This window comes from Chenopodium album, chromosome 25 (genome assembly GCF_948465745.1).
Source record: "Chenopodium album chromosome 25, dcCheAlbu1.1, whole genome shotgun sequence".
In the NCBI taxonomy this organism is placed as follows: domain Eukaryota; kingdom Viridiplantae; phylum Streptophyta; class Magnoliopsida; order Caryophyllales; family Amaranthaceae; genus Chenopodium; species Chenopodium album.
The window spans coordinates 845,145-871,314 of NC_137858.1; the positions used below are offsets into that span (position 1 = coordinate 845,145).

General features: G+C 35.8%; 3 protein-coding genes across 3 annotated transcripts; all 3 read left to right on the forward strand.

Annotated features, from left to right (window-relative positions):
• Positions 1–2,348: 2,348 nt before the first annotated feature.
• On the forward strand, positions 2,349–17,838 carry LOC145615579 (brefeldin A-inhibited guanine nucleotide-exchange protein 2-like). The gene is made up of 11 exons (XM_081670654.1): positions 2,349–4,212; positions 8,577–8,894; positions 9,232–9,577; positions 9,976–10,398; positions 10,495–10,784; positions 11,530–11,803; positions 12,638–13,137; positions 13,224–13,545; positions 14,332–14,710; positions 15,053–15,738; positions 16,867–17,838. Exons 1-11 carry the CDS (start codon positions 2,966–2,968, stop codon positions 17,473–17,475), a joined length of 5,394 nt encoding a protein of 1,797 aa, XP_081526780.1. The 5' UTR covers positions 2,349–2,965; the 3' UTR covers positions 17,476–17,838.
• A 1,509-nt stretch (positions 17,839–19,347) lies between these two features.
• Positions 19,348–20,415, forward strand: LOC145615272 (putative calcium-binding protein CML18). The gene has a single exon (XM_081670335.1). It carries the CDS (start codon positions 19,448–19,450, stop codon positions 20,132–20,134), a length of 687 nt encoding a protein of 228 aa, XP_081526461.1. The 5' UTR covers positions 19,348–19,447; the 3' UTR covers positions 20,135–20,415.
• A 1,120-nt stretch (positions 20,416–21,535) lies between these two features.
• On the forward strand, positions 21,536–25,175 carry LOC145614598 (NADH dehydrogenase [ubiquinone] 1 alpha subcomplex subunit 2-like). Its single transcript, XM_081669656.1, has 4 exons — positions 21,536–21,671; positions 22,055–22,150; positions 22,342–22,448; positions 24,758–25,175. The coding sequence occupies exons 2-4, from the start codon at positions 22,065–22,067 to the stop codon at positions 24,859–24,861; spliced, it is 297 nt and encodes a 98-aa protein (XP_081525782.1). The 5' UTR covers positions 21,536–21,671; positions 22,055–22,064; the 3' UTR covers positions 24,862–25,175.
• The last annotated feature ends 995 nt before the right edge of the window (positions 25,176–26,170 follow it).

The window sequence follows — 26,170 nt, forward strand, 5'->3', positions numbered from 1 at the left end:
CTTTCATCTTCAACTATAAGAAAATTAAACAATGATGGAAATAGAAGGCCATGTGCAAAAGAGGGGTAATTATAAACTTGAAAAAAAAAAAAAAAAAAAAAAAAATTTACAAAACCCTAGAGTTTATGACCAGGCAAACAGGCCACCATCTATAAAGTTAGTCCCACGAGCAAATTTTAGTCCCAAAATGTTCACCCCATTTGCTTTTTCCAACAACCATTAATATTACTTTTTTCCCAAAATTTCCTCCAATTTACAACAATACTTGTGCAAATCTAAATTTCTCATGTAAATTTTGTTTTCCCATGTACTTTTATTACTTTCTCTCTATACTTTTTTGCATACCCAATGTCAATTTACCTTTTCAATGTAATTTTACTACTCTTATTTATGTTTATTAATTCCCGTGAAAAATGCCCATAAGGGGCTATCAAAAGGGGACGGAGGTAGTATAACTTATACCATAAACAATATTACATTAAATTAATAATAACTTAAATTAATAATACTATAAGATTCCATTGGAACAAGAAAAATAGAATTAATGATATGAAATTGTTGATTCTTATTATGCATAGCCCTTAGGGCTATGTATAGCAAAACCCATGAATTATATTTGTGTTTAAATAAATAAAATGTATGTGGCCAATCTGGCCATTAGGTGAGCATCGATAGTATTGGGTGTGACAAGTGAGAAATGGGAGAAGGACAACTTTATCTTAACGGCTATTTCACCAAATGCCACTGAGTAATTTAAAAATTCACCAAATGCCATTGGACTTTTCAGAATTCACCAAATGCCACCCAGTTTTTAAAAAATTCACCGAGTGCCATTAATGACCAACGGCCGTTAATTCCGTTAGTCATTAGGGGTTAATCATGACACATGTCATGATATAATTGGTCAATTTATCTTAATTCATAAAAATTAAAAAAAAAAAAACAAAAAATTAAAAAAAAAAAAAAAAAAAAAAAACAAAACCCCAAAATTTTCCCAGCCACCCTCACCACCACCAAACCCTAGCCCCACCCTTATCTCGCCGGAAAACGGCCGGCCACCACCTTAACCATCAAAAATCGGCCGGCCGACACTTAAGCGCCCCACCTGACCCACCGCCGACCCCCAAAACCACCCACACAAGGTGGTGGTTAAATCCCAATCCCAATCCCCTTCCCCTGCGCGCAACGCTACCCACCGCCAAATCCCAATCGCCGGCGACCCTAAACTGGCCCCCAACCCCTCCCTGTCCCGACTCTTTCTCCACCTCGACCACCACCTGAAATCGCATCCCCCATTCCGCTTGAAAATCGTAACCCATCCTATCCCCTTTTGTTGAAACCCGTAACACCCAAAATTAGGGTGGTCGATTTGGGGATTAGGGTGGTCGGGTTTTCATGGGAGAGGGGGTTGGGGTGGTCGGTTTTCATGGGATAGGGGTTAGGGTGGCTCGAATTTTGTTAGGGGTTATGAATGTGGGTTGCAATTGTTGGCTGCTAGGTGGCTGTTGGTGTTGGTGGATGCGTGAGAAGATGAGAGATTGGAGTTGGGAGGTGTTGTTTGGTTTGGTTGCTGCGGGGTGGTTGCAAGGAAAGCAGGGGTGGAGTGTGTGGGAGTTTGTGTTGTTGGCGTTGGCTGATGGAAGTTGTTGTTGATGTTGCTGTTATCGTTATTGTTGTTGTGGCTGGTGGTGGTTGCGTGAAGGTTGTAGGTGGAGCTGGTGGTTGCAACTGCTGTTGTTGATGGTTGTTGTCGCTGCTGTTGGTGTTGTTGATGGGGTGAAGCAGCAGTGTGGGCTTATTAATGGCTGGTTTGGGCTGTGGTGGTGTAGTGCTGGTGGGAGCAGGGGATTGTGGTAGGTGGTTTGCGTGGTGTTGGGCTGCTGTTGTTGGGGTTTTGTTTTTTTTTTTTTGTTTTTTGTTTTTTTGTTTTTTTTTTTTTAATTTTTTGTTTTTTTTTTAATTTTTATGAATTAAGATAAATTGACCAATTATATCATGACATGTGTCATGATTAACCCCTAATGACTAACGGAGTTAACGGCCGTTGGTCATTAATGGCACTCGGTGAATTTTTTAAAAACTGGGTGGCATTTGGTGAATTCTGAAAAGTCCGATGGCATTTGATGAATTTTTAAATTACTCAGTGGCATTTGGTGAAATAGCCGTTATCTTAATGGTGTTATAGGTAGAAATTGTCGATAAGAGTAGTTCACTTTGAATTAAGTTTTTAAAAAGTAGATTTATCAATTTTGCTAAATTTATCAAAAAAAAAAAAAAAAAAAAACCTTGACACACCACTACACATATTAACACACATTACTAGTTGTTAAATTATCTCAATCGAAATTAAAAATACTCCGTAGTAGATAATGTTATTGGTTTGCAAAACTTTATGTTTCCAACCTATTAGTCAAACTTCCCAAGCTATCAATTATCCAATGCCAACAAGAATGCATGATTCTCACAATTTTTAAAGTTTTTCTTGATTCATCATTTCATTTGTTTCTTTAAAAAAATCCCCAATTCCATGTGGAAGAGAGAGAAATAAACCCCAAATTTGATTAGAAAAATAAAACACCCTTTAAATCTTTAATTACTTCTTTCATTTTTTTGAGATGTAACTTTAATTATTTTCCTTTGAGTGATTCACAAACAAAACAAATTCATTCAAAAAAAATTAATTAGAAATTAAAATTCATAAAAAAAAAAAAAATTTCAAAAAAAAAAAATTCATAAAAAAAAAAAATTGTGTATGACTTTTAACTGAGCCACTTCCTCACTCACTAATATGCACAAACAAAAAATCAATCAAAATCCTTCAAATTTTTCGATCTAAAAATCCCCCAAAAATTTCCCAATTTCTCTCTCCTCCGATCACCATTTTTCCGATCAATTGCCGGGAATTGGAACCCTAATTCCCAAATTCAACCTCCATTTTCACCCAGATCTCGACGATTAATCGGGAATGGCTTCTTCGGAAGCCGATTCCCGGCTGAAACAAGTGCTGGTGCCTTCTCTTGAGAAGATCATCAAAAATGGTTCATGGCGGAAGAATTCGAAGCTTGTTCATGAGTGCAAATCTCTTCTTGAGAAGCTCAATTCATCTCAACTCCATTCTCTCTCCTCTTCTCCTGAATCGCCGTCTTCCGCCATTGTTACAGCTGGTCCGGTTGTCGATAGTGGGACCCACGAGCATTCTCTAGAAGATTCCGAGCTCATTCTCTCTCCTTTCATCAACGCTGCTTCGTCTTCGAACCCTAAGATCGCAGATGCTGGAATCTCTTGTTTACAGAAGCTAATCTCACATGGGTATCTTCGAGGTGAGGCAGATTCAACTGGGTCGAATCCTGAGTCGAAGTTGCTTTCCCGAGTCATTGATTCGGTTTGTAAGTGTATTGAGGTTAATAGTAATGATGAGAATATGGAACTTGTTGTGTTGAAAACTTTGCTTTCTGCTGTTACTTCGACTAGTCTTAGGATTCATGGGGATTGTTTGTTGCAAATTGTTAGGACTTGTTATGATATTTATTTAGGGAGTAAGAATGTGGTGAATCAGACCACATCGAAAGCGTCGTTGATTCAGATGCTTGTGATTGTTTTTAGGAGAATGGAGGCTGATTCGTCGTCGGTTCCTGTTCAGCCCATTGTAGTTGCTGAGCTTATGGAACCGGCTGAGAAATCGGATGCGGATCCTGGGGTTACTCAGCAGGTTCAGGGGTTTATTACTAGGATAATGCAGGACATTGATGGGGTTTTGCATACAGTGAATGTAGGTGGTGATAAGAGTGGTGGTGGAAATGGTGGGGCGGTTCACGATGGGGCATTTGAGACGAAGGTGAATGCCACGGTGGAGGGGACGAATCCTGCTGATCTGTTGGATTCTACGGACAAGGATATGTTGGATGCTAAGTATTGGGAGATTAGTATGTATAAGACCGCGTTGGAAGGAAGGAAAGGGGAGTTGGCGGATGGGGAGACCGTGGAAGGGGCTGCTGGGATTTTGGAGAGGGATGATGATATGGAGGTTCAGATTGGAAATAAGTTGAGGAGGGATGCTTTTTTGGTTTTTCGAGCTCTATGTAAGTTGTCTATGAAGACGCCTCCCAAAGAGGCAATGTCAGACCCTCAGCTTATGAGGGGTAAAATTGTTGCTCTAGAGTTGCTTAAGATTTTGCTGGAGAATGCTGGCACAGTTTTTAGGACCAGTGACAGGTAACATTCTCAATTTGATACTTTTCCAATTTGATTGAGATGCTATTCATTGCACTTAAAAATGAAAGTAGAATGATGCTTAATGCTTGGAGCTTATGACTCGGTGATGAGTAGATGCAACTATTACACATGCATTGTGCTATAGAATTGTACTTAAGTCGGAACTTAGAAACATCTTTTTTTTTTTTTTTTTTTTTTTTTTTTTTTTTTTTTCATGTTCTTAGTGGATTTATTATAACAGTCATTGGATTTTGGGGTGGCCCAATTGCATGCTGCCTTACCTGATATTAGGGAAGTTCGATGCCAAAGGGTATCTAGATTGGTATATCCTTGCATACTGCTAACACCATAGCTGAAGGTTGTGTAGATTTGATAGATGATCTCGAGCATACCCATGTCAACTCATTTAAGAACAAGATTTCACGTATATAGGCAACAATCCATTGTGAAGGACTTGCAAGCTGAAGCTTTCTCTTGAAATTTGATAACCATAGACTCATAGAGGCAACTTCTTAGATGATTTGTTTCCTTTAGCTCCTTTCTTTAAGTGCAGGACCTGAGAGCCAAGAGTAATTATGAAGTGTTACCTGATCAAATTCTAGATTTTTCTTTTGGGGAATGTGGGAACTATAGATGAATCTAGAGGGTATGTAGGGACATATGCTTATCCCCAGTTCCACAAATTGTCATTTTTTTTAACAAATAATATTGCACAGGTACCCTCCATTCCTTGTTGTCTCTTTCAATTCCTCTTTTAAAAACCATTGGATTTGACATTTGTCGGGATGGGTGCATCCATGCATGTGGTATGATATGGTGATATTAGGGGGGGAGAAACCTGATTAAAAGCACTTTATCTACCTTTTCCTTTAAAATATTCATTTAACCTATAGTTATGAGCTTATGACTACAGCTGGTGTGGCATATAAATAGGAATGTGTTAGGTCTCTAAGGTTAACCTCTCTGCTTTGTGAACAATTGAACATACTTTTTTTTACGGGTTTGGATTATAGCTTAGTAATGGGACCTAGATGATGTGTGGTTTTGGAATAATTGCTGGTTGGTGGTGGAGCGGAAAGGTTGTAATCTAAAGAATTAAGGTTTTGGAAAAACAAGTTCTAAAAAGGTTAGATCAGTTTAAGTAAGGTCTATATAGTTAAGGTAAGGGCTACCAAATCCAATTCACAACTACACCGAAAAGGGGTTTTCAGGTGAAAAAAATGTAACCTAGGAAGGCTGCTTTGACAGCTTAATGGTTAGCTCTGAAGTTAATGGGCTACTGATTTTTAAGGATATAGTTTGTGCCATCATATGTTTTACTGTTTTATTTTTTCAGAGTTATTATTGTAAATTGGAGCTAAGTCATCTACCTAGTGTCCTAGTACATAAGCAGTTTTGGTTCTATAGAGTTGAATCATGTGTGCAGTGTGCTTCCATGCAAATGTTTTAGTGTTGCTGTTCCTCTCATGACACCATCCTAGGCAGGTTAAGAAACTCCATGAAGATTTCTCTATTCCCACATGGCTTGGTAGTATTCTGGTCTGCCATTTGCTCTCTGTCATTGGTCCACCTCTTTTCATGAATTGAAAAAAGGTCATCCTATTTTTTCAAAGCTCTGCAATACTGAAAAATTTTGATTGAAATAATTAAGAATTGCAAAGACCCATAGAGATCGATAATGTCTATGCATAGCCCTACCAACAAAAATGACAATAACGGAGGTGTTATCATGTTATAAACGTAACAATCCATTGGCAAGTTGATGTGTAGGAGGGTGTTTGAAAAAGAATGTAGTGGGGGGAATAAACTAGGTGAGAATGAATCTACAAATCTCCAGTATGCTGATACTAATAGATTTTAGCCAATGAAGGTATTTGGTTTACAGTAGAGTACTAGAGTGGGGTATCATTCTACCCAAAATAGTAGATTTGACTAATGAGTAATGTGTGGTGGTGTATATTTTACAGTAGAATGGGCTTAAATCACATTTTCCCCCTCCTATATGCTATTAAGAGTAGCAGTTTGAGGAGAAATATTTCTTTATTTAAATAAAATATTGAAATCTAAATAGTTACGTACAAGCAGTACATCGATCAACAAAGCAAAATTTTATTTTTGTGTGTATTTATGTTTTTACTATGTTCATCGGACTCGGCTGAAATCCCAAAGTGTCCGTGTCGACACGACGCGGACACGGACACGGAATTCGTGTCAGATTCGGCTATTTGCACTCGGATACTTCAGAGCAAGGGCTGTGTGCGAAATCTTCTTCGACTCCATTGAAACCAGAGAGTGAAAAGAAAAGAGGGGGAGGAGAGAGAGAAAGGCAGGAAGAGGAAATGAGTGGGGCTGTCAGAAAGGTGGGGGGTAGGGTAATGGGATACCACTTATTTTGCTTTTGACTTTTTGACTACTAACTTTAACCAAAATTACTTTTTTGTGATACATTACCCAATATTTACAGCAGTAAACAATTTACAGCAGTAAACAATTCTTTTATTTTATTTTATTTTATTTTTTTGAAAACGGTAAACAATTCATTTTAGAGAAAGTACTAGAATAATTATAACAAGAAATAGTAATCATATAATTTAGATTACAAGAATATGATATAAAAATTTAATTTTAAATATTTAAGAGTATTAAAATATTTTGTAATGTATAATGTTTTTTTGCAAAAAATGAAAGTGCCGTGTCTCCGCACCCGTGTCCAAATAAGGACAGAGTCCCCGTGTCCTAAAATTTTGGAAATTGACGAATCAGACACTTGGACACATGTCCGTGTCCGACACGTACCCGAGTCCATGTAACATAGTGTTTTTATATTATTTTTTAAATGTTATAAAAAACTGCCAATAGAGAACTGCTAGTTTACCAAACAATTTTGCAAAACCTGGTATCTAATACAGTAATATCTACTGCTCATCACATCAGTTATCTCTGGTTCTCTGCAATGTGTGTTATTAAATATTTAAATGTGCTCTGGGCAACTTGCTATTCACTGTTTGCCATATAGAGCCCATAACAGGGTTGGTTCTCAATCATTTCGTGGCACCGGGCGTGTATATGGTTGTAGTTTTGGTGTAAAACCCATATGCCTTGTTATTCCTTTGAATATTAATTGTATTTTGTACTACTGTGTTAAACAGAAAGTACATTTACCCGTGTTCATTTACAAAGTCTAAACTAAAACATTAAACTGCTAATTGAGCATTGCTTACATCCTTCTGCAATGATGCTTATATAAACTCCAATCAACTAATTGCTAAATAGGGCCTAAAACTTGGCAAGAACATCATAAGGGTTTCTTTTATTACGAGCATGTTTTCTTACTTCAAAGTTTAAAACACCTAACGGAGTAGAGAAAGACATTACTTCAAAGCTACATCTTTTACTTATTCTTCCCAGAATTTTGATATGATCGTTGGTAACACCAGTGAATTGCCACTTGTATTTTTTGAGTTGGCTGGTTCAAGTGGATCAAGGCTTTGTTTTATTTTCATTTTCATATTGCAAATATTACACATCAAAAATGTTGTTTTAGTAGTTTCAAGTTTTACATTTTTTTGTAATGAGTTATTTTCTGAGCACTAAATCCTACAAGCATTTAACTTTTATAATTTTTGTTCGAAATTTGGAAATTTTGCAGAATTATTTGCTTAAATGCTTTCATCAGTCATCTGTCCTCAGTCCTTACCTATGATTCAGTGACCACTGACCAGTGGTTTTATTATTTTCTATTTTTCCTCAATGGTGATGTTCACAGTTTTGGTTTAAAAGTTAAAACTATAGTAGTATGAATCTTCTGAAATATCACATGCATCATTTCTGTTTAAGTGGAAATCAATGTTGGGCTAATATAGTTCACTCTTTTCGTTCTGAGAGTTTGAGCAACCACTTCTTGGTGTACATTGCAATTTTGCCATAGTTGACCAAGGGTATTGTTTTGTTACTTATGCATTAGATAGAGCCGGGTTAATAAATTCATTTGTGGGGGTTTGAATTGTATAGTAATTAGGATCTGTATTTGGAGCTGTGGTTACTATAAAATCTTTCATTCTACTTCCAGGCTTTGCAAATTAATTCTTTTGCAAGTTTCTTGTTCTAAAACTTTTACCTATGTGACCGTCTTTTCTTATATTCTGTTTCATTGTTTTTTGTTTTTATTTCCTCTCCACAATTTAGGCCCAGGTCAAACTTACTACTTGGTGGTCGTCTACCTGTGTCTCATTGATGTTTGTTCTCTTATGTTTTCTGAAGCTTATTTTCTCCTAATGTAATAATGTGTGGTGTTTTACTTTACTCATATATGATATTTCTCCGTTCATATTTGTTGTTTCTGAATTTTATTTTCTTTGACGCAGATTTTTGGGTGCTATCAAGCAATATCTGTGTTTATCATTGCTTAAGAACAGCGCTTCAACTCTCATGATTGTTTTCCAACTTTCATGTTCCATCTTCATGAGTTTGGTAGCCAGGTTTAGAGCTGGGCTGAAGGCTGAGATTGGAGTATTTTTCCCTATGATAGTTCTAAGAGTTTTGGAAAATGTTGCTCAGCCGAACTTTCAGCAGAAGATGATAGTACTGCGTTTTCTAGAAAAACTGTGCGAAGATTCGCAGATCTTGGTGGACATATTCATCAACTATGATTGCGATGTCAACTCGTCTAATATATTTGAGAGGTATACTCTCCGTTCCTTTTTGTTCTTCTCATTTGTAATCTTCACACTATTCGTCTTAATGAGTAGTTTATTAATGTTCAATTCTTACATTTTTTTTTTACTAATGTGCAACTTATGATATTTATGGTCAAAGTATTGCATGGCAAACGCACATAGTCAAAATGGGAAGGACTTTTAGGAACGGAGGGAGTATGTAGTTGTATAAAAGTCCTTTGGATCGTATCATTCTGGGAAAATCTGCTCCCTTCTTGAATTTAATGCTGATCCATAGAGAAAAGTGTCTTGATTTTATTGCTGTTAAGAGGCAACCTAGTAACCTTTTGCCTTATTGTTGCAGAATGGTCAATGGCCTTCTTAAAACAGCTCAAGGTGTCCCACCTGGCTTATCCACTACATTGTTGCCACCACAAGAAGAGACACTGAAATTTGAAGCGATGAAGTGCTTGGTTGCTGTCTTAAAATCAATGGGGAACTGGATGAACCATCAATTACGCATCCCAGATCCTCATTCAGCAAAAAAATACGAGCCAGCAGATAGCAGTCCTGAAGCTGGTAGTCCTCACATGGTAAATGGCCATGGGGATGAGCCTCTTGAAGGATCTGATAGTCTTTCTGAGTCTTCAAATGATGTTTCTGATGTGCAGACAATCGAGCAGCGCCGAGCATACAAGCTGGAACTTCAGGTATACTATGAGAAAATGCCATGCACACTGTAATTGGATAAAAGGAAGGAAAAGGGTTTTTTTTTTTTTTTTTTTTTTTTTTTTTTTTTTTTTTTTTTTTTTTGGGGGGGGGGGGGGGGGTTTAGTGGCTCAAGTTTTAATTTGCAGGATGGAACTATGGAAGTCTCTATCCTCTCTGTAATAACCGATTTGACTAAATAACCAATCATATGACTACAAGGACTGTATTTTTTTTTTTATATAATCATCTTGTATTACCATTTTTATTTCACCTATTTCTGCTATTTGTGATGAAAACTTTTCCTTTTAGTTCTGCATCTAAAGTGAAGCTTTTATTTTCTTTGCATTGTTTTTGTTTATGCATTTAGGTGTTTGTACTAATGTATAATATATGGCAGGAAGGTATATCTCTTTTTAATAGGAAACCGAAAAAGGGAATTGAGTTCCTTATTAGTGCGAATAAGGTGGGCAATTCTCCAGAGGAAATAGCAGCATTTCTGAAAGATGCTTCTGATCTAAACAAGACTTTAATTGGTGATTATCTTGGTGAAAGAGAAGATATGTCATTGAAAGTGATGCATGCATATGTCGATTCCTTTGATTTCCAAGGCAAGGCGCTTGATGAATCAATAAGGGTCTTCCTGCAAGGCTTCAGGTTGCCTGGTGAGGCCCAGAAGATTGATCGAATCATGGAGAAGTTTGCTGAACGTTACTGTAAATGTAATCCTAAGGCATTCTCTAGTGCAGACACAGCATATGTCCTTGCTTATTCAGTTATAATGCTCAACACTGATGCCCACAATCCTATGGTTAAGAATAAGGTATAGTATGTGAACTTCTTTCCCATTTGAAACTCATCTGATGTTTGAAGTTAGCTTCCACTAAGTCCTCTTTTCATTGTATTTCTAATTATGCAGATGTCTGCTGAAGATTTCATCAGGAATAATCGTGGTATTGATGATGGAAAAGATCTTCCTGAGGATTACATGAGATCCTTGTATGAACGAATAACCAAAAATGAGATTAAGTTGAAAGAAGAAGATCTAGCTTCTTTGCAAAAGCAGTCTTTGAATTCCAACAGAATCTTAGGCTTGGACAATATCTTGAATATTGTGATCCGTAAGCGAGATGAAAATTTCATGGAGTCTAGTGATGACTTAATAAGGCATATGCAAGAACAATTTAAAGAAAAAGCTCGCAAGTCCGAGTAAGTGTCTCTTTCTTTCTTTATATTTATTGTTTTGTCATTAATTATCTTGCTTGAAGGTTTATGTCCTTTATGATAATTAAGTTGGTACCCAAGTCCAGTTATCATCGCATCTGTAATAACACCTTTCTTGTTGAGGTCTTGGTTCATGAGATTTGATGTAAATAGTGTTGGTGACAGTTTGAGATACACTCCTTCTTGGAGTTTCTTTTTGAGCTTATTTACCTTATCGACATTGTGCAGCACTACCATTGTTGAAGGCTAATGTCTTCAAGAGGGGAAGTATCTAACCACAACTTTTAAAATGGCTTAGACTCTTGCTAGTAATTAGAATATTTTCATTTCCCATGTGCAATGATGATTTAGAATTTTAGCAAGCTATTGCTCAAAGAAGGGAAAAGGGAAAAATAATGGTATTGAATTTTGATTTTATTCTCTTTCACAAACCAAAGGAGGGGAGCCCATGTTTCGTAGTTCATGTTGTTTAATGATATGCAACTTATTCTCTGTTGTGTGGATAATCAATATGATGATGTGCTCTTAATTTTTTTTTTTTTTTTTTGATTAAAGCTGCCTTTTTGTTTTTTCTGTCTGGGGCCTCTAGGCCTTTTATCATTTCTAATGATACATTTAGCTTAGGATTTCTTGTTCATTGTATCAGTATCTGTTCCTGTTAGGCTGATACCCTTATGTATGTAAGATTGTTGCTTGGTTTTAGTTATTTACATAATTTAGCCATTTGCAGGTCAGCTTATTATGCTGCAACAGATGTCGTAATCCTCAGATTCATGATTGAAGCATGCTGGGCTCCTATGCTTGCTGCTTTCAGTGTTCCACTTGATCAAAGTGATGATGAAGAAATTATAACCTTGTGCCTAGACGGTTTCCGTTATGCTATCCATGTTACATCAGTGATGTCCATGAAAACTCATAGGGATGCTTTTGTGACGTCACTTGCCAAGTTTACTTCTCTACACTCTCCGGCTGAAATCAAACAGAAAAATATATTTGCTATCAAGGTTAGTTATTTTCTTAGGTTCCCGTGTCAATACAATTACTGACTAGATACTGTGACCTACTTGCATCACTGACATTTACGTACTTGCATCACTGACTAGATACTGTGACGTTTCAATTATTGAGTGAATGAGCTTTGGATTGAATGAATTGTCTCATTGAGAACTATATTTCTTATTAATATCTGTTGTGAAGTATTAGGTGTTTTGATCACATTTCTTGTTAAGGATCTAATTGAAACAGCATCTCTGCTGACTGCAATTGATGTATGGCTGCTTATATAAGATCCCTATCTCTTCTTGGAGAATGGAGGGCCTTGTTATATGAACTGAAGTATGCAGACTATTGACCAGAATTATGGCGCATGCTATTTAAAGAATTTTTTCCTGCATTGGATTTTCCCTTTTACCATCCTCATTTATATATGCTATATGTTTTTGCATGACTGTATAGTATTATTCTTCAAACTAGCTTGAATAATCCTGGACTCCTTATCTGGGGTGACTATGGTATACTTTCCTCATATTTGTGATTACCCTTTTTGTTGTTCTAGTTCACAATCATTGAGAAAGAATAAAATGAGTTGCCTTGCTAAAAGTTGCTTCTAAATGGTTTTCCACAACTGTTTATTTTAGCTCATATTAATAGTATGACTGTAATAGGTTAAAAGGAATTTGACCTTAAATTGAAGATTAATGGACATGTGCATCACCCAAATGAGGATATACTTTAATGTTTACTTTGCTTTGTATTTTAATGCATTTTCCCCCTTCATTTTCCCTTGGAGGAGATTTTGGTGATCTGCTCACATATTGTGCTTCCTTTCCGCTTCGCAGGCAATAGTTACAATTGCAGATGAAGATGGCAATTACTTGCAAGATGCCTGGGAGCATATTTTGACATGTGTTTCCCGTTTTGAGCATTTACACCTACTTGGTGAAGGTGCTCCTCCTGATGCAGCTTTCTTTGGTGCTCCTCAAACTGATCAAGATAAGTCAAAACAGGCCAAGTCTAATATTCTTCCACTTTTAAAGAAAAAAGGGGCTGGAAAAATTCAATATGCTGCAGCCGCTGTGAGAAGAGGCTCTTATGATAGTGCTAGTATTGGCGGTAACACTTCTGTTACATCAGAACAGATGAATAATTTAGTCTCTAATTTGAACATGCTTGAACAAGTTGGAAGCAGTGAAATGAATCGTATATTCACTCGAAGTCAAAAGCTAAATAGTGAAGGAATAATTGATTTTGTCAAGGCACTCTGCAAGGTCTCAATGGAGGAATTACGATCTGCCTCTGATCCACGGGTTTTTAGCTTGACAAAAATTGTTGAGATTGCGTAAGCATCCTGTGATATTGCTGTCATAATTCCTTTTGATCGTTTTGATGTCTAATAGTTTTATTTGTTCTTAATCTTGAAAACAGGCACTACAACATGAACCGCATTAGGCTTGTATGGTCAAGCATTTGGAATGTGCTGTCTGACTTCTTTGTAACCATTGGATGTTCTGAAAACCTTTCAATTGCAATTTTTGCTATGGATTCTTTGCGTCAATTATCAATGAAGTTTTTGGATCGGGAAGAGTTGGCTAATTATAATTTTCAAAATGAGTTTATGAAGCCCTTTGTCATTGTGATGCGGAGGAGTAGTGCTGTTGAGATCAGAGAATTAATCATCAGATGTGTGTCTCAGATGGTGCTGTCTCGAGTAAACAATGTGAAGTCTGGATGGAAGAGCATGTTCATGGTATCTGCTTCATCTATTAACTATATTTGCTCATATTGTCTACTCTTTTTACTCTTACAGCAATATGACTAATGATCCATGTTCTGGAGATTCAGTCTCTGATGTGGATCATCACTTCCAATACTGCCTCATTTGTATATCTCTGCCCAATTCTTCGGGTTGCTCTACCTAAATTAACATTAATTGGGAGCGTTTTTAATTGATAGTGATAGAAACAGCCTCCTGCATTGCCATATATCATTTTCACTTGATGTTTAGTCTTGGAATTTCTCTCTAGTTGAGCATGTAAAACTGTGTTGGTGGTCACAGCAGTCATTGATGACTGTGTCTTACCTTGTGTGGCTTGCTTTTCCTTTTCAGCCATTTATATTTATTCTTGGGAAAGAATTTGGGATTTATGATAGCTGAAAGGTTTGCAATACGTTTTCTTGAGTAAAAGCAACTATTTTATTAATCTACAAACAAGTATACAACAATGTTCCCATCAATTGTTTCTCAGTATCTTTTGTTTAGTATCGTGATATCCCCAAGCTTATGTAAAATGGATTAATTTTACATTGGTGATGTGAAAAGAATTATTATTTGTTGAAAAGGAATCACAATTGTTAATAGGGAAATCCTGTTGCTTATGGTTTGACTCATCTGATACGCCACTCCCATACAGGCTTTACCCCCAGAGAGAAGTTACATAAAGTCTTGCTGCTTAAGATTTGGGTATTCTGTTTTTGTTTCGGAAAAATTGTTGTGTATGATTTATTGACCTATTCTTCATTTGTATATGTGTAGGTTTTTACCACAGCCGCATATGATGATCACAAAAACATAGTTCTGTTAGCATTTGAGATAATGGAGAAGATTGTTCGAGACTACTTCCCGTATATTACTGAGACAGAGTCCAGTACTTTTACAGATTGTGTAAATTGCCTCGTTGCCTTTACGAATAGCAGATTTAACAAGGATATCAGTCTCAGTGCCATTGGCTTCCTGCGCTACTGTGCAGAGAAGCTTGCTGAGGGAGATCTTGGCTCTTCAGGCAAAGATAAGTATAAGGAAACTTTGGATGTCACTCCATCTGTATCGCAAACAGTGAAAGATGGAAAGATGGAAAATGGAGAGTTGGGTGACAAGGTTGACCATCTGTATTTCTGGTTCCCATTGTTGGCTGGTAAGATAAATGTTTACAGTTTAACGTATAGAGTTGTGTTATTATGTTTGTTTAAAACCTATTTTATACTTTAAAGATGTGTATTGTAAAGTTTGAAACATTATAATTGAAAAAATGAAACTGTGAGCAATTTTATAACTGACCATTGAGTTCATCGATTTCTATGCTAAGGATGCTCTACTACTTATATTCTCAATTATATATAGAGTTGGGAGTTTGTTTAATTAAACTTTCTTATGTTTCATTTTGTCCATGGGGTGTACTGTATTTCATGCTGCAGTTCTTAGTGATTATGATGGTGGAGTATGTTTAGGAAGTTGACTATTCCATTCTCCTTTGTAGGCCTGTCAGAACTCAGTTTTGATCCAAGGCCAGAAATCAGAAAAAGTGCGCTGCAGATTTTGTTTGACACTCTACGTAACCATGGCCAGCACTTTTCGCTTCCTTTGTGGGAGCGAGTGTTCGAATCGGTCTTGTTTCGTATATTCGATTATGTTCGCCAAGCCATTGACCCATCCACAGAAAACTCATTTGGAGAGGGTGGTGATGGTGAGATAGCTGAATTTGATCAAGATTCATGGCTGTATGAGACTTGTACATTGTCTCTTGAGCTAATTGTGGATCTTTTTGTAAAGTTCTACTCTACTGTTCATCCTCTTTTAAAGAAAGTTCTGATGCTGTTAGTGAGCTTCATTAAGCGACCTCACCAGAGCCTTGCTGGGATTGGTATTGCTGCATATGTTCGATTGATAAGCAATTCTGGAGATCTCTTCTCGGATGACAAGTGGCTTGAAGTGGTCTCTTCATTGAAAGAAGCAGCTTTATCCACCCTTCCTGATTTTTCCTTTATCATGAACGGGGATAGTTCAGTTAGGAATATCGAAGAATCTGGTGGTGGACAAGATCTTGCTGAAACTACCGGGACTGGTACACATGATTATGATTCAGAGAGCTTAAGAACGCAGCAATTTTATGCCGCTGTATCTGATGTCAAATGCCGTTGTGCTGTCCAGCTCCTGTTGATCCAGGTATAAATACTTGAATGTCCTGTTGCATGTTCTTAATTGCTATTTTTTTTTCCCTTATTTAAAATAAAGGTTATTTTTCCTAAAATAAATAAATAAATAAATAAATAAAAAAAAGGTTATTTCCATCATTTTTGCTTATTTCTTTGTATTTTATTTTATGATGCACAGAAATGAAAGTTGGAAATAATAATGTGCACTAGAGAAGTGTAAATATTAGAATAAGATCAGGAAACGCAAAATGGCAAAAATTTTCCTTGGATGTCAATAAAATTACTTTGAAATTTAATAAGTATTAATGATATTAATAAATATAGTGGTATAGTTTTAGTTTTGTTAAAAGGGGTTAGACAGAAATGTTCAAAATGCAGTTGTGGTACCAGTCATAATGTCTTGGACCTTGTGGTAATGGATATGATGCGTTAGTCTCGTAGTAAGTTTGGCTATAAGTTTTCTTAGGTCTAATTTTCTTAATAGTGTATCCAAATATTAGAAATTACAATATTGTAATTGGTAATTGGTAGTATTAACCAAAATGTTACATGCTGCAAACAATTCAGATTAATATATAAACTCACTGTGTGAAAAGATCCAAGAGGGGGAAGAACTTGCTTTGGTCGATACCAACAATCCCTCTAAACTACAACGAAATATTAACAATTTATTAGACCTTATTATCTCTATGTTGTCCAACTTCAACTCTATGAGTCCTTTAGTCCCTCTTCAATTTACCCACAGCTGGGCATATTGCTTATTCAAAACTCAATTCAGTTTTTAGTTGGAGAGCATGGGATAGTTTGTTTTCCTTAGATGAAAATGCTACTATATGGAATAAGGGATGAAAAGGTAAAAAAAATAAAAATAAATATCTCTAGGAAAATAAAGGCAGTTCATGAAAAGGTACTTTATTTGTCTTAGACAAATTTTTTTTTTTTTTCTAGCTTATTTGGCTGCATGATTTAGTAGTATATGGCCCTTTTTTTTTCCTCAAAAATGAGTACATAGAAATAACTGTTAACTCTAGGCACATGGCAAATCTTGGACAAATTTTTATTTATGTTGTAGCTAGTTGCAATCCCATATGATGATGACTGCGGAATTTTTGAAAGCATGCCTTGTTTAAATTTGCAGGCTGCCATGGAGATCTACATGTTGTATAGGACACATATTTCAGCGAAAAATGTTAGTATACTTTTTGATGCTTTGCGGGCAGTGGCGTCACATGCACATAAGATAAACTGTGATGCAAATCTATGCTCAAAGCTACTGGAGATTGGATCCATTACCCAAATGCAAGATCCTCCACTTTTACGCCTTGAAAACGAGTCTTATCAAATGTGCCTCACACTCCTGCAAAATCTTATGCTTGATAGACCTGCAGACTTCAATGAGGAGGAAATAGAATCCTACCTCGTCAATCTGTGCCGAGAGGTTCTTCAATTCTACATTGAGGCTTCGTCTGGGCAAGAAATTGAGCCCTCTGCTGGTAGCGGGGCCCATTGGAAGATTCCCTTGGGCTCTCGAAGACGTAGAGAGTTGGCTGGACGTGCACCTCTTATTGTGACCACTCTGCAGGCTATATGTAGTTTGGCAGAAACTTCATTTGAGAGGAACCTAGCGCGGTTCTTCCCTCTGCTTTCCACTTTAATCAGCTGTGAACATGGATCTAAGGATGTCCAGGTAGCCTTGAGTGAAATGCTTAATGTGTCAGTCGGCCCCCTGCTGCTGCGATCCTGTTGATCATTTCTGGGTTTCCTCCAGCAGAGTTAGGCAGCTGTATTATACAACTTCACCAAGGTGCTGCAGTTACGATTTTGTTGTCATCTTTGCTTCAGAAGTTCAGAATATTACTAGCTCTGAGGTCAATATTGTAGTTTATTTAGCTACTATATCATAGTTAGTATGGCCGATTTATGTTTCCCGTTGCTCCCATACTCCATGTGATATATAGCTAAGGTATGGGATGGCATCAGGTTTCATAGATTAAGATTACAGGTTTACATCGGGAGCTTTGTTGTATGATTTTTTAGTTAATTAATTTTTTTGCATACATTCAGTGTAAAAAAATATTTTTCTTCAATGAGCAGTCACAGGTTTTGGCAACTTTCCATTTTTATGGCTAAAAATATAATTATCTTAACTTTTTAAATACCGACTCGTTAGTTCTTGGAAGAAGATTATGCGAAGGCGATATCATATCCAAGACGATTGTTTCTTGATAACAGTGTATTCTCCGCCATATTTGCCTCAACAAAATCTTCACCCTTATTTATGAAAAACTAGTGAGTAGCCCAGGCGTTGCCCCGGGTTGCTACTGTTGTAGACGTGCAACCGATAAATTTTTTAAAAGACTTTTTATAATAATTATTATTGTCAAACTAAAATTGAGTTTTTTTTTTTTTAGTATATTTTATTTTAATTGATTCTTGTGGTTTGCACTTATATAATTTTTTTTTTTTTACAAATTGATAATATATAATAGATAACTAGATATGCCGCAAAATTGTTGGCAAGGTTAGTCTTTTGCCAACTGCCGGGATCAAATAATTGTCCAATAATGAAGCTCGAAAGCATAAAATCTCATACACAATTCAATCATAATATGCACTTCTTTCTAAACTTCAATAATTAACAAGTTGTTGAATACAGTAGGAACATTATTTAGGAAGAGAAGAAGAATAAACAGAGGAAGGGGTACGTAACTGTATATACACGTAATAAAAATCATCAATATGAGTTTGGATCGTTGTTCAGCCAACTTCGCCTCAACTTGCGGATATTTATCATAGTACTCCATAGTCCGTATACACATACGACGTGTTATTGAGGAGGCTGTGAATGAGACAGACCCAAGTTAAATTTTCCCTTGTTTCGACAAATTTTTCCTTGTTTCGATAAATCTTCCTTCAATCTACAAAACCTTTTGTTCTTTTCTTAATGTGCGTGCCAATTTGTACGATTGTTACATTTAATTAAAGTTAATTTTATCTGAAACTTATACATAGTTTAAAGTAGGTTGGATATAATGCTACGTATAAGAAGTTAACTTCAACGTAAGACGGGTGGGACTTCAAATGGCTATGGTTATCTATCTATCATGATCATTTACAGTATGTGGTAGGTACTAGGCACTACCACACCAGCCACGCACCGGCCACCGGCCACCAGTCTATTAATTTATTTCATTATTTGGTTGACGATAACATTTGTAATTTCTTATTAATAAAAAAAAGTTGAATTTCCCACCTAATGGTGATATTACTAAACCCAATCATACTAGTACAATAATTGGAAATAGTTACAAATAATCATGAAAAATCATTGAATGTACTGCATTTCCTTTCTTATGATAGACAATTTGATTACAACAGAGGATCCAAGAACAAAACTATTACTAGATTTTTAAGTGGCTGACCTTTTCTAGAATCTGGATTATTCCAATGGTGGGTCATACTTATCTTTGAAATCATTTGGTATTATTTTAGAACATAGACTCGAATAAAGCACAGCACATGGAATTTTCACATGTATATCCTTAGTCTTAGTAAGCATCTTATCATATTATTACCACTTTTATAACATAATTTTTGCTTTAATTAATTTGTAATAGTATATATAAGTTGTCATTTCCTATTAAAACTCCCAACTTTCCTCAAACACCCCAAAATAAAAATATCTTCTTACTAAAACCCTCCTTAATTCTTGTATAATCATGTTGAAATCTATCAAAAATTCCTTGGTTTTGACACGAAAATCGATGAAAGCCCTTGTTTATCAACACAAAATTCTCAAGAAGTTTATGAAAGTATGCAAAAGCAAGTCCAAGAACAGGGGATTTAATGGGTTTGATGGTATGAAAACATCATTTGCAAGCATGGAAATGAGTAGACAATTAGAGTTAGTGTTTAAGTTTATTGATGCAAATGGTGATGGTAAGATATCTCCTAAAGAATTAAGTGAATTCCTCTTGTGTTTTGGGCATGATAAGTCTAAAGTAGCTAATGAAGTTGCTACCATGTTAAAACATTTGGATGTTAATGGTGATGGTTATGTTGATTTGAATGAGTACATGAATGTTTTCATGATGGGTGATTATCGCGATCATGATCATGATGTTGTTGATGGTGATGATGATCATGTGTATGTCGACGAAGATCATGATGATGATGGTGGTGGTGGGTTTGATGAAGATGATCTAATGGATGCATTTCTTGTATTTGATTATGATAAGAATGGTTTAATTTCAGCTAAGGAGTTGTATCATGTATTAAAGAGGTTAGGTTTTGCTAATTGTAGTATTAAGGAATGTAATCTTATGATTAAAGGGGTTGATAAAGATGGAGATGGGTTTGTTAATTTTGATGAATTTAGGCTTATGATGATGGGTTATGCATGGTAATTATTGATGATAATGAGATTATTGATGATCAAATTAAACCAAAAGAGGATGACTTCTTTTTGTGTTTGTTATTGTGATGAAGGAAGAAGCTAACATTTAGATGCTTATGTTTTTTTTAATATGATCTTGGTTTTTTCATTTTTTTGTATAGAAATTTGTATAATGTATGGTATGAAATTATGCAGTATGACTGCATTTGTATATCATTCAGTGTTGTAGATAGTCAAAGTGGTATGCTATTGTGAGAAATGACAAATATCTATGATATTTTTCTTGTTAAATGTCACTAGACTTGCTTATTTTTCAGCAAATGCTGAGGTTGCATCATTTTGTTTGACAGAAGCATATATAAGTATGTAAGAAACCAGCAAATTGTTGGTCGTGTGCTTTCACTCAAGTTTAAATACTATATAACGTAACTACGCTTTTCTCATTAAGACAATTTAAGATATTTTGCTCCTACTATTTTCCTAACTAGTTAGACAAGACATTATATAAGAGCAAAAATAGGACTTTACCCCTTCTTTACTAAGCTTCTGCGCAAATTTCATTGAATTCCTTACAAATTGATTGAATTTGCTGGATGCTGTTCCACATTTACATAAGATAGATTAATTTTCATCAACACTAAGTCCCAAAAAAAAAAAAAAAAAAAAAAAAAAGAAGCCCAATCTTCGTTATGCACGATCAAAATCCAAATTATATTATGTGGGGCAGTGGGAGAGTAAAAAAACTTTTATGCTCTAGGATACGCCTAAAGCTAAATGAATCAAAGAGCATATTGTATGCATTTGCTTATGTCCCGGTTTAAAATGTCTAAAACTATACCATAGAGATAGAGTACATATACCTCTACATTCACCTGAGTGCATAATAGAAGTGTTGTTATAAGAGAGGCCAACTAAAATAGGCCTACAAAAAACCTAAAAATTGGACGGAGTAAGGTATTCATATCCTAATTGAAACAATAGATGAATGGATCGAACACTTTGCTAAAAAAACAATAAATAGATAACCCATCAACTATCATTTTCTTACTTTGACCGTTTAACCAAAATAAAAATAAAGTAAAAAAGGGAATTATAATACGAAATTTCATTAGTCTATTACTCATTTCCACAAAATTTAGTTTATTTAAACTTATAAGTGAATTAAGTTGAGAAGAACAAATAATAAATCTGAAAGAGTTAATTGTCGGCTTTGTTTGTGATAGAAATAAAGTTTAGAAAATTATTGTATCCAAATCAGCCAATTCGACTTAAATCAGAATTAAAAACTACTACTACTAGCTATAAACCTAAAAAAAATGCCAAAATTTCAAACCCAAATTGAAAGCTAGACAATCCTATATTGACCCGATTTAAACCCGACACAAGTATCCAAATGATTTGAATTGATCACAACTCAACCACCCGAATTTATCCGGATCAAATTCGATCAACCTCTAAATCAGGCATACGTTAAACATAGAAGAGAGAGAGAAAGCGAGAGTGTGTCAAGTCAGCTCGTCAGGTGGTGGTGTTTCCAATCGAATCAGGTTATTTTGCGATTTTGATTATGAATTAGTTTCTTTTCTATATTCATTTTCTAGTTTAATTTCATCAAGAACATTTCATTTGATCTATATATTACTGTCTTTCATTGAATTTGGATTTTAGGGTTTATTGATTTTGATCTCGTCCCTTATAATATCGCCCTAATTGATTTTGTTATAGCAATTAGGGGTTTATTATTCTAGCATTGATATAAATGAATTTGAACCTTGAAAGTTTTAATCTTCCAGTATTTTAAGTAATTTTACAATGCTACAGTTGAATCATCTAATTCATCTTCGATTTCTGTAATCTGGGTTCTTTTTCTTGTAGATTTTAGACTCAAAGATGAAATTTTTCTAATTTTTTTGGGAATTTATCAATGTAGTTGAATAGTCATGGCTTGGAGAGGACAATTATCCAAGAACCTGAAGGAGCTTCGGGTCCTATTTTGCCAAACTTCCCCTGCAAGTGCTGAAGCACGGTAAGCTTTCGAGGATTTTTCAGATTGTTGATTAGTTTACCCTATTAAATTTGTGATTCCTTATATATATATGCATTTTGTATTAAGATATTGAGTATGATTGTGGGAAAGTCACATTTCTGCTGCACTTGTGTGGATTTGGATTTCAGCTGTATATCCTTTTTCTTACACATACCTTTGAATTATCTTAGAACTTTTGTTGAAAAAAATTACAAGGAGTTAAAGACATTGAATCCTAAATTGCCGATCTTGATCCGTGAGAGTCGTGGTGTTGAGCCCCAGCTTTGGGCTAGATATGGTAAGGATTATGTAATTCTGTGCTTATATTTAATTGTATCCTTTTCTCCCCTCGCATTTCATGCTCGTCTATTCTTGTCATTAGTGTTGTAGTTTATAAGTAGGTCTTTTGAAATTCTGAACACTTGTGTAATGCTGGTGAAGATATTTAGTACTCCTATCAGTATCTTGTTTCTGTTATTTCATTATCATGGTGAAAGTGTCTTTTCATAGTTCATACTTCGTATTTTTTCTTCTTGGTTTTGTAAGTCATTGAACATGTGCAGTTTGATCTGAGAAGAGTAATCCAAATTTCTTTCCTGTGATGTCTTATATTTTGTTTTGCATCTATTCATTTCTTTCATGCTGATGCCCTTTTCCCCTTTTCTATGAACCACATTGGGAAGAAACTCTTAAGTCTGGACAATCTGATTGAGTGAATATATCACAAGATTCACAACTGAAGCCCCTGTCCATGGTCCTTATGTCAGTACCAGTGGTCAATGCCAACAGGTTTACACCCCACTGGTTACAATTGTGATATTCAACAAAACATTGCAATTAGGCTAGAATTAGGTTTGCTCTGTGATGGTGCCCGGGGCTGGCACCTTTAGGAATTTAATCCACAGAGAGCGTTTGTATGTTTCTACCTTATGTTAAACATTGACCTCAGCAGCCACCATTACTTCTCACTTGTGCTATGTAAGTGGAGGGGAAAAGCCACCTTGATAATGTCAGAATTCAGTCAGGCACTCAGGCCTTGCTGTTGGCATGAGCTGGGCATGGAATGTGGGGGATTTGGGAAAGGTATCAGAATTATGTAAAGGAGAGAGAATGAAAGTAGTACTGATAAATGGGGTATGTAATCAGGAAGGATATCCAGAGTGTAATCTTTTATCTCATTCATTTGGGTTGTATTGGTGATCTAATTGCACCTTTAAATAAAGCCTCTGCTTCCCTATTTTCTCATGCCTTCTTTCTTTTCTTAATATTATCATAAATTCTTGTCAGTTTCTAATTTATCTCAGTCCATATCAAATCACCCTAAAATGATTATGATGCTCCTCTTGAATATTCATCACAGCTCAAGTTTTTAGGATATTTTTGGTCATGAGCTCCCTCCACTTTGAAGGCTCTTAAGTTCCAATATATTAGGGACTTAGGGATTCCAGTTGTGGAACTCTTGAGCATTCTGCTGTGCTCATGACCACAGTTTAGGTGACTGTGTTTGAGCCAGACTTCATTGTAGCTCTGAGCCTCTGACCAAAAACTTAAGCCACAGGCAGATCTAATCACATGGATGTGGATGCCGTTTGGAATTTTCTTTTTACAAATTTGTCAGGGAAAAAAAAAAAAGCAATATACATGCATGAATGCATGTATTTATGCAGTTTTATACCCTCATTTCTCCTAGATTAGCTCCTTATTTAAAAAAAGAAAAATCCTAGACCAGAGTAAGTGATTTGAGCTGGTGTAAGGTATCTCATTGGTTGATTAAGACAAGGAATAACTCACCGCTAAGTTGGCCATGTATTAACTACATATCTTGAAGGTCATAGGACCAGTGGTTTGTGAGTATTCGGTGTATGTGCTATCTGTAGATTGTATTCATAAAATCTTAATTCACAATGGAGTACTTGGGAGTTGGGAATGAAGTTAAGAAACTTATTTAATTCCTCTTAATTGCTCACGTCCAGAGTTGTTTTTTGGTTGGTAAATACTTACTTTCAGAGTTTTAGAGTACATTATGGCTATGAAGAAATTAACTGTTGGGGACATCCACGGATCCACCCTTTCTTTTTAATTCAACCTATAATTTGACCTTCAATGTCTCCTTTATACTTGCATTGCGATACATTACTGTACTGTCACCTTCTTGTTGACTTTTCTATGTATTCTAGAAATTTGTTGGACGTTGCTTGATTAATTGAGTGTTCTTATTAATTATAGTGTTTATCTGCATTACTTAATGAGACAGTGGCTTTTTAGTTCAGGCTATCAGCTAAAAGCACTTGTGTTAAATTTTACATGATACTCACATGATGAACAATGGAAGCCTTTTGCTGTCTATGCTGTTTTAGTACGGAGTAGTAGATTAGGAAACCTCACATTGTAGATATGTCAACAGTAGATGAACTTTTAAATTCCATTGGCTTTTAGGATTGCTGTCAAATCTGATGCCTAAAACTGGTATTGGAAGATTGAAAATTTGTGAACGATATGTTTCTCATCTGTGACATTTTGGTCCCAGCAATATGTCTGCACTCTTTGATTGGCTACTTCTGAAGTTTTTCACCACCAAATTTGACATATTTCACTGTTTTGTGTTAGACTTTGGTGTTGAAAAAGGTGTCCGACTGGATGGCATGAATGAGGGACAGATATCAAAGGCGCTAGAGGATCTTGTGAAAGCTGGGGAAGCTCTTAAAGCTTGAGACTTCATCTTTGAGCAGTTGGACCCCCCTGTAAGATGAGCCGAATTGTGTCAGTTTCCTTATTTGCTTCCGCCATACTTAAGAGAGTGAATTGCATTTCGCTCTCTTCTTTTTTTCCCCTGTATTATTGAAATGAACAGCATCTGTCCTCTATCATAAGCAGCAGAAGGGGCATTAAGCTACAGTCACTGTTCAATTGTTGCCTCTTTGGCTGTTTCAGAGTTGAAATTTTGCTTTCTGTAATAAGCATCCTATAAATTCACCTTATTTGGGATTTGTTCAGCAAATTTAACCAAAATGTTAATCTACTGTCACTAGTTATCACATCATATTATGACATCACATCATTTTAAATGTAATTACATAATATGACATTATTATAGTCGAGTCACATCACTTCAATATACTTTTATGAAATCATTATATTTACATGACATCATTATAGTCAAGTCACATCACATTATTTCACTTATATGACATCATTATATTTCAAAATTTCATGAATTTCAAACTATAGTCAAAACTCACTCTTAGTACTTTAGACAATCTTCATTGAAGAGACTCAATTTTGAGTATTGAAATACAAAATGAGTTGTTTTGTTTATCTCCAATGGTGATACCCAACCCACTTCTTAAATTAGCAACTCATGTGAAATCTAATTTCCAATTGGTGAAACTCTATAAAGTATACTAATGTCATTTTCAATTGGAAATTTTGTCAGAAACCACCCGTTAAAAACACTTTTTTGTCAAAAACCACCCGAAAAAAAAATGTTGTCTAGGACCACCCATTTTCAAAAAATTGTTGTTAAACGCCACTGAAGTCTATTTTCCGGCATTGACCGAGACTCCGGCGTTGACCCTTCCCCAATTCCCCCCTTTTATTTCCCATCTTTTTCTTCTCTCCTCTTCTCCTTTGTATCTGCTGCAGTTCTCTTCTTTTCTCTTCTCCTTCGATTTCTCTTTCCTCTTCTTCCTTATAATCTGCTGCTCTTCTCCTTCTTCTGTCTCTCTTTTCTTTCCTCTTCTCCATCTCCTTCTTTTTCCTCTTCTCCTTCCCTTTCTCTTTTCTATTTTCTTTTTCGCCGGCAGGGGTTGGGTCACGACGCCATTTCTCACCGACGTCGCGTGGAGGTGCGGTTGACACGAAATTGATGGTTTTAGGTCAAATTCGACCATGAAAACTCTAAATTTAGAGTTTTCATGGTCGAATTTGACCATATAAAACCAAATTCGAGGTGACATTCAAAGCAAAATTCGGTTAAAGGTATGTTTTCTTGTTTTCAATTTTTTTTAAAAAAATTATTTT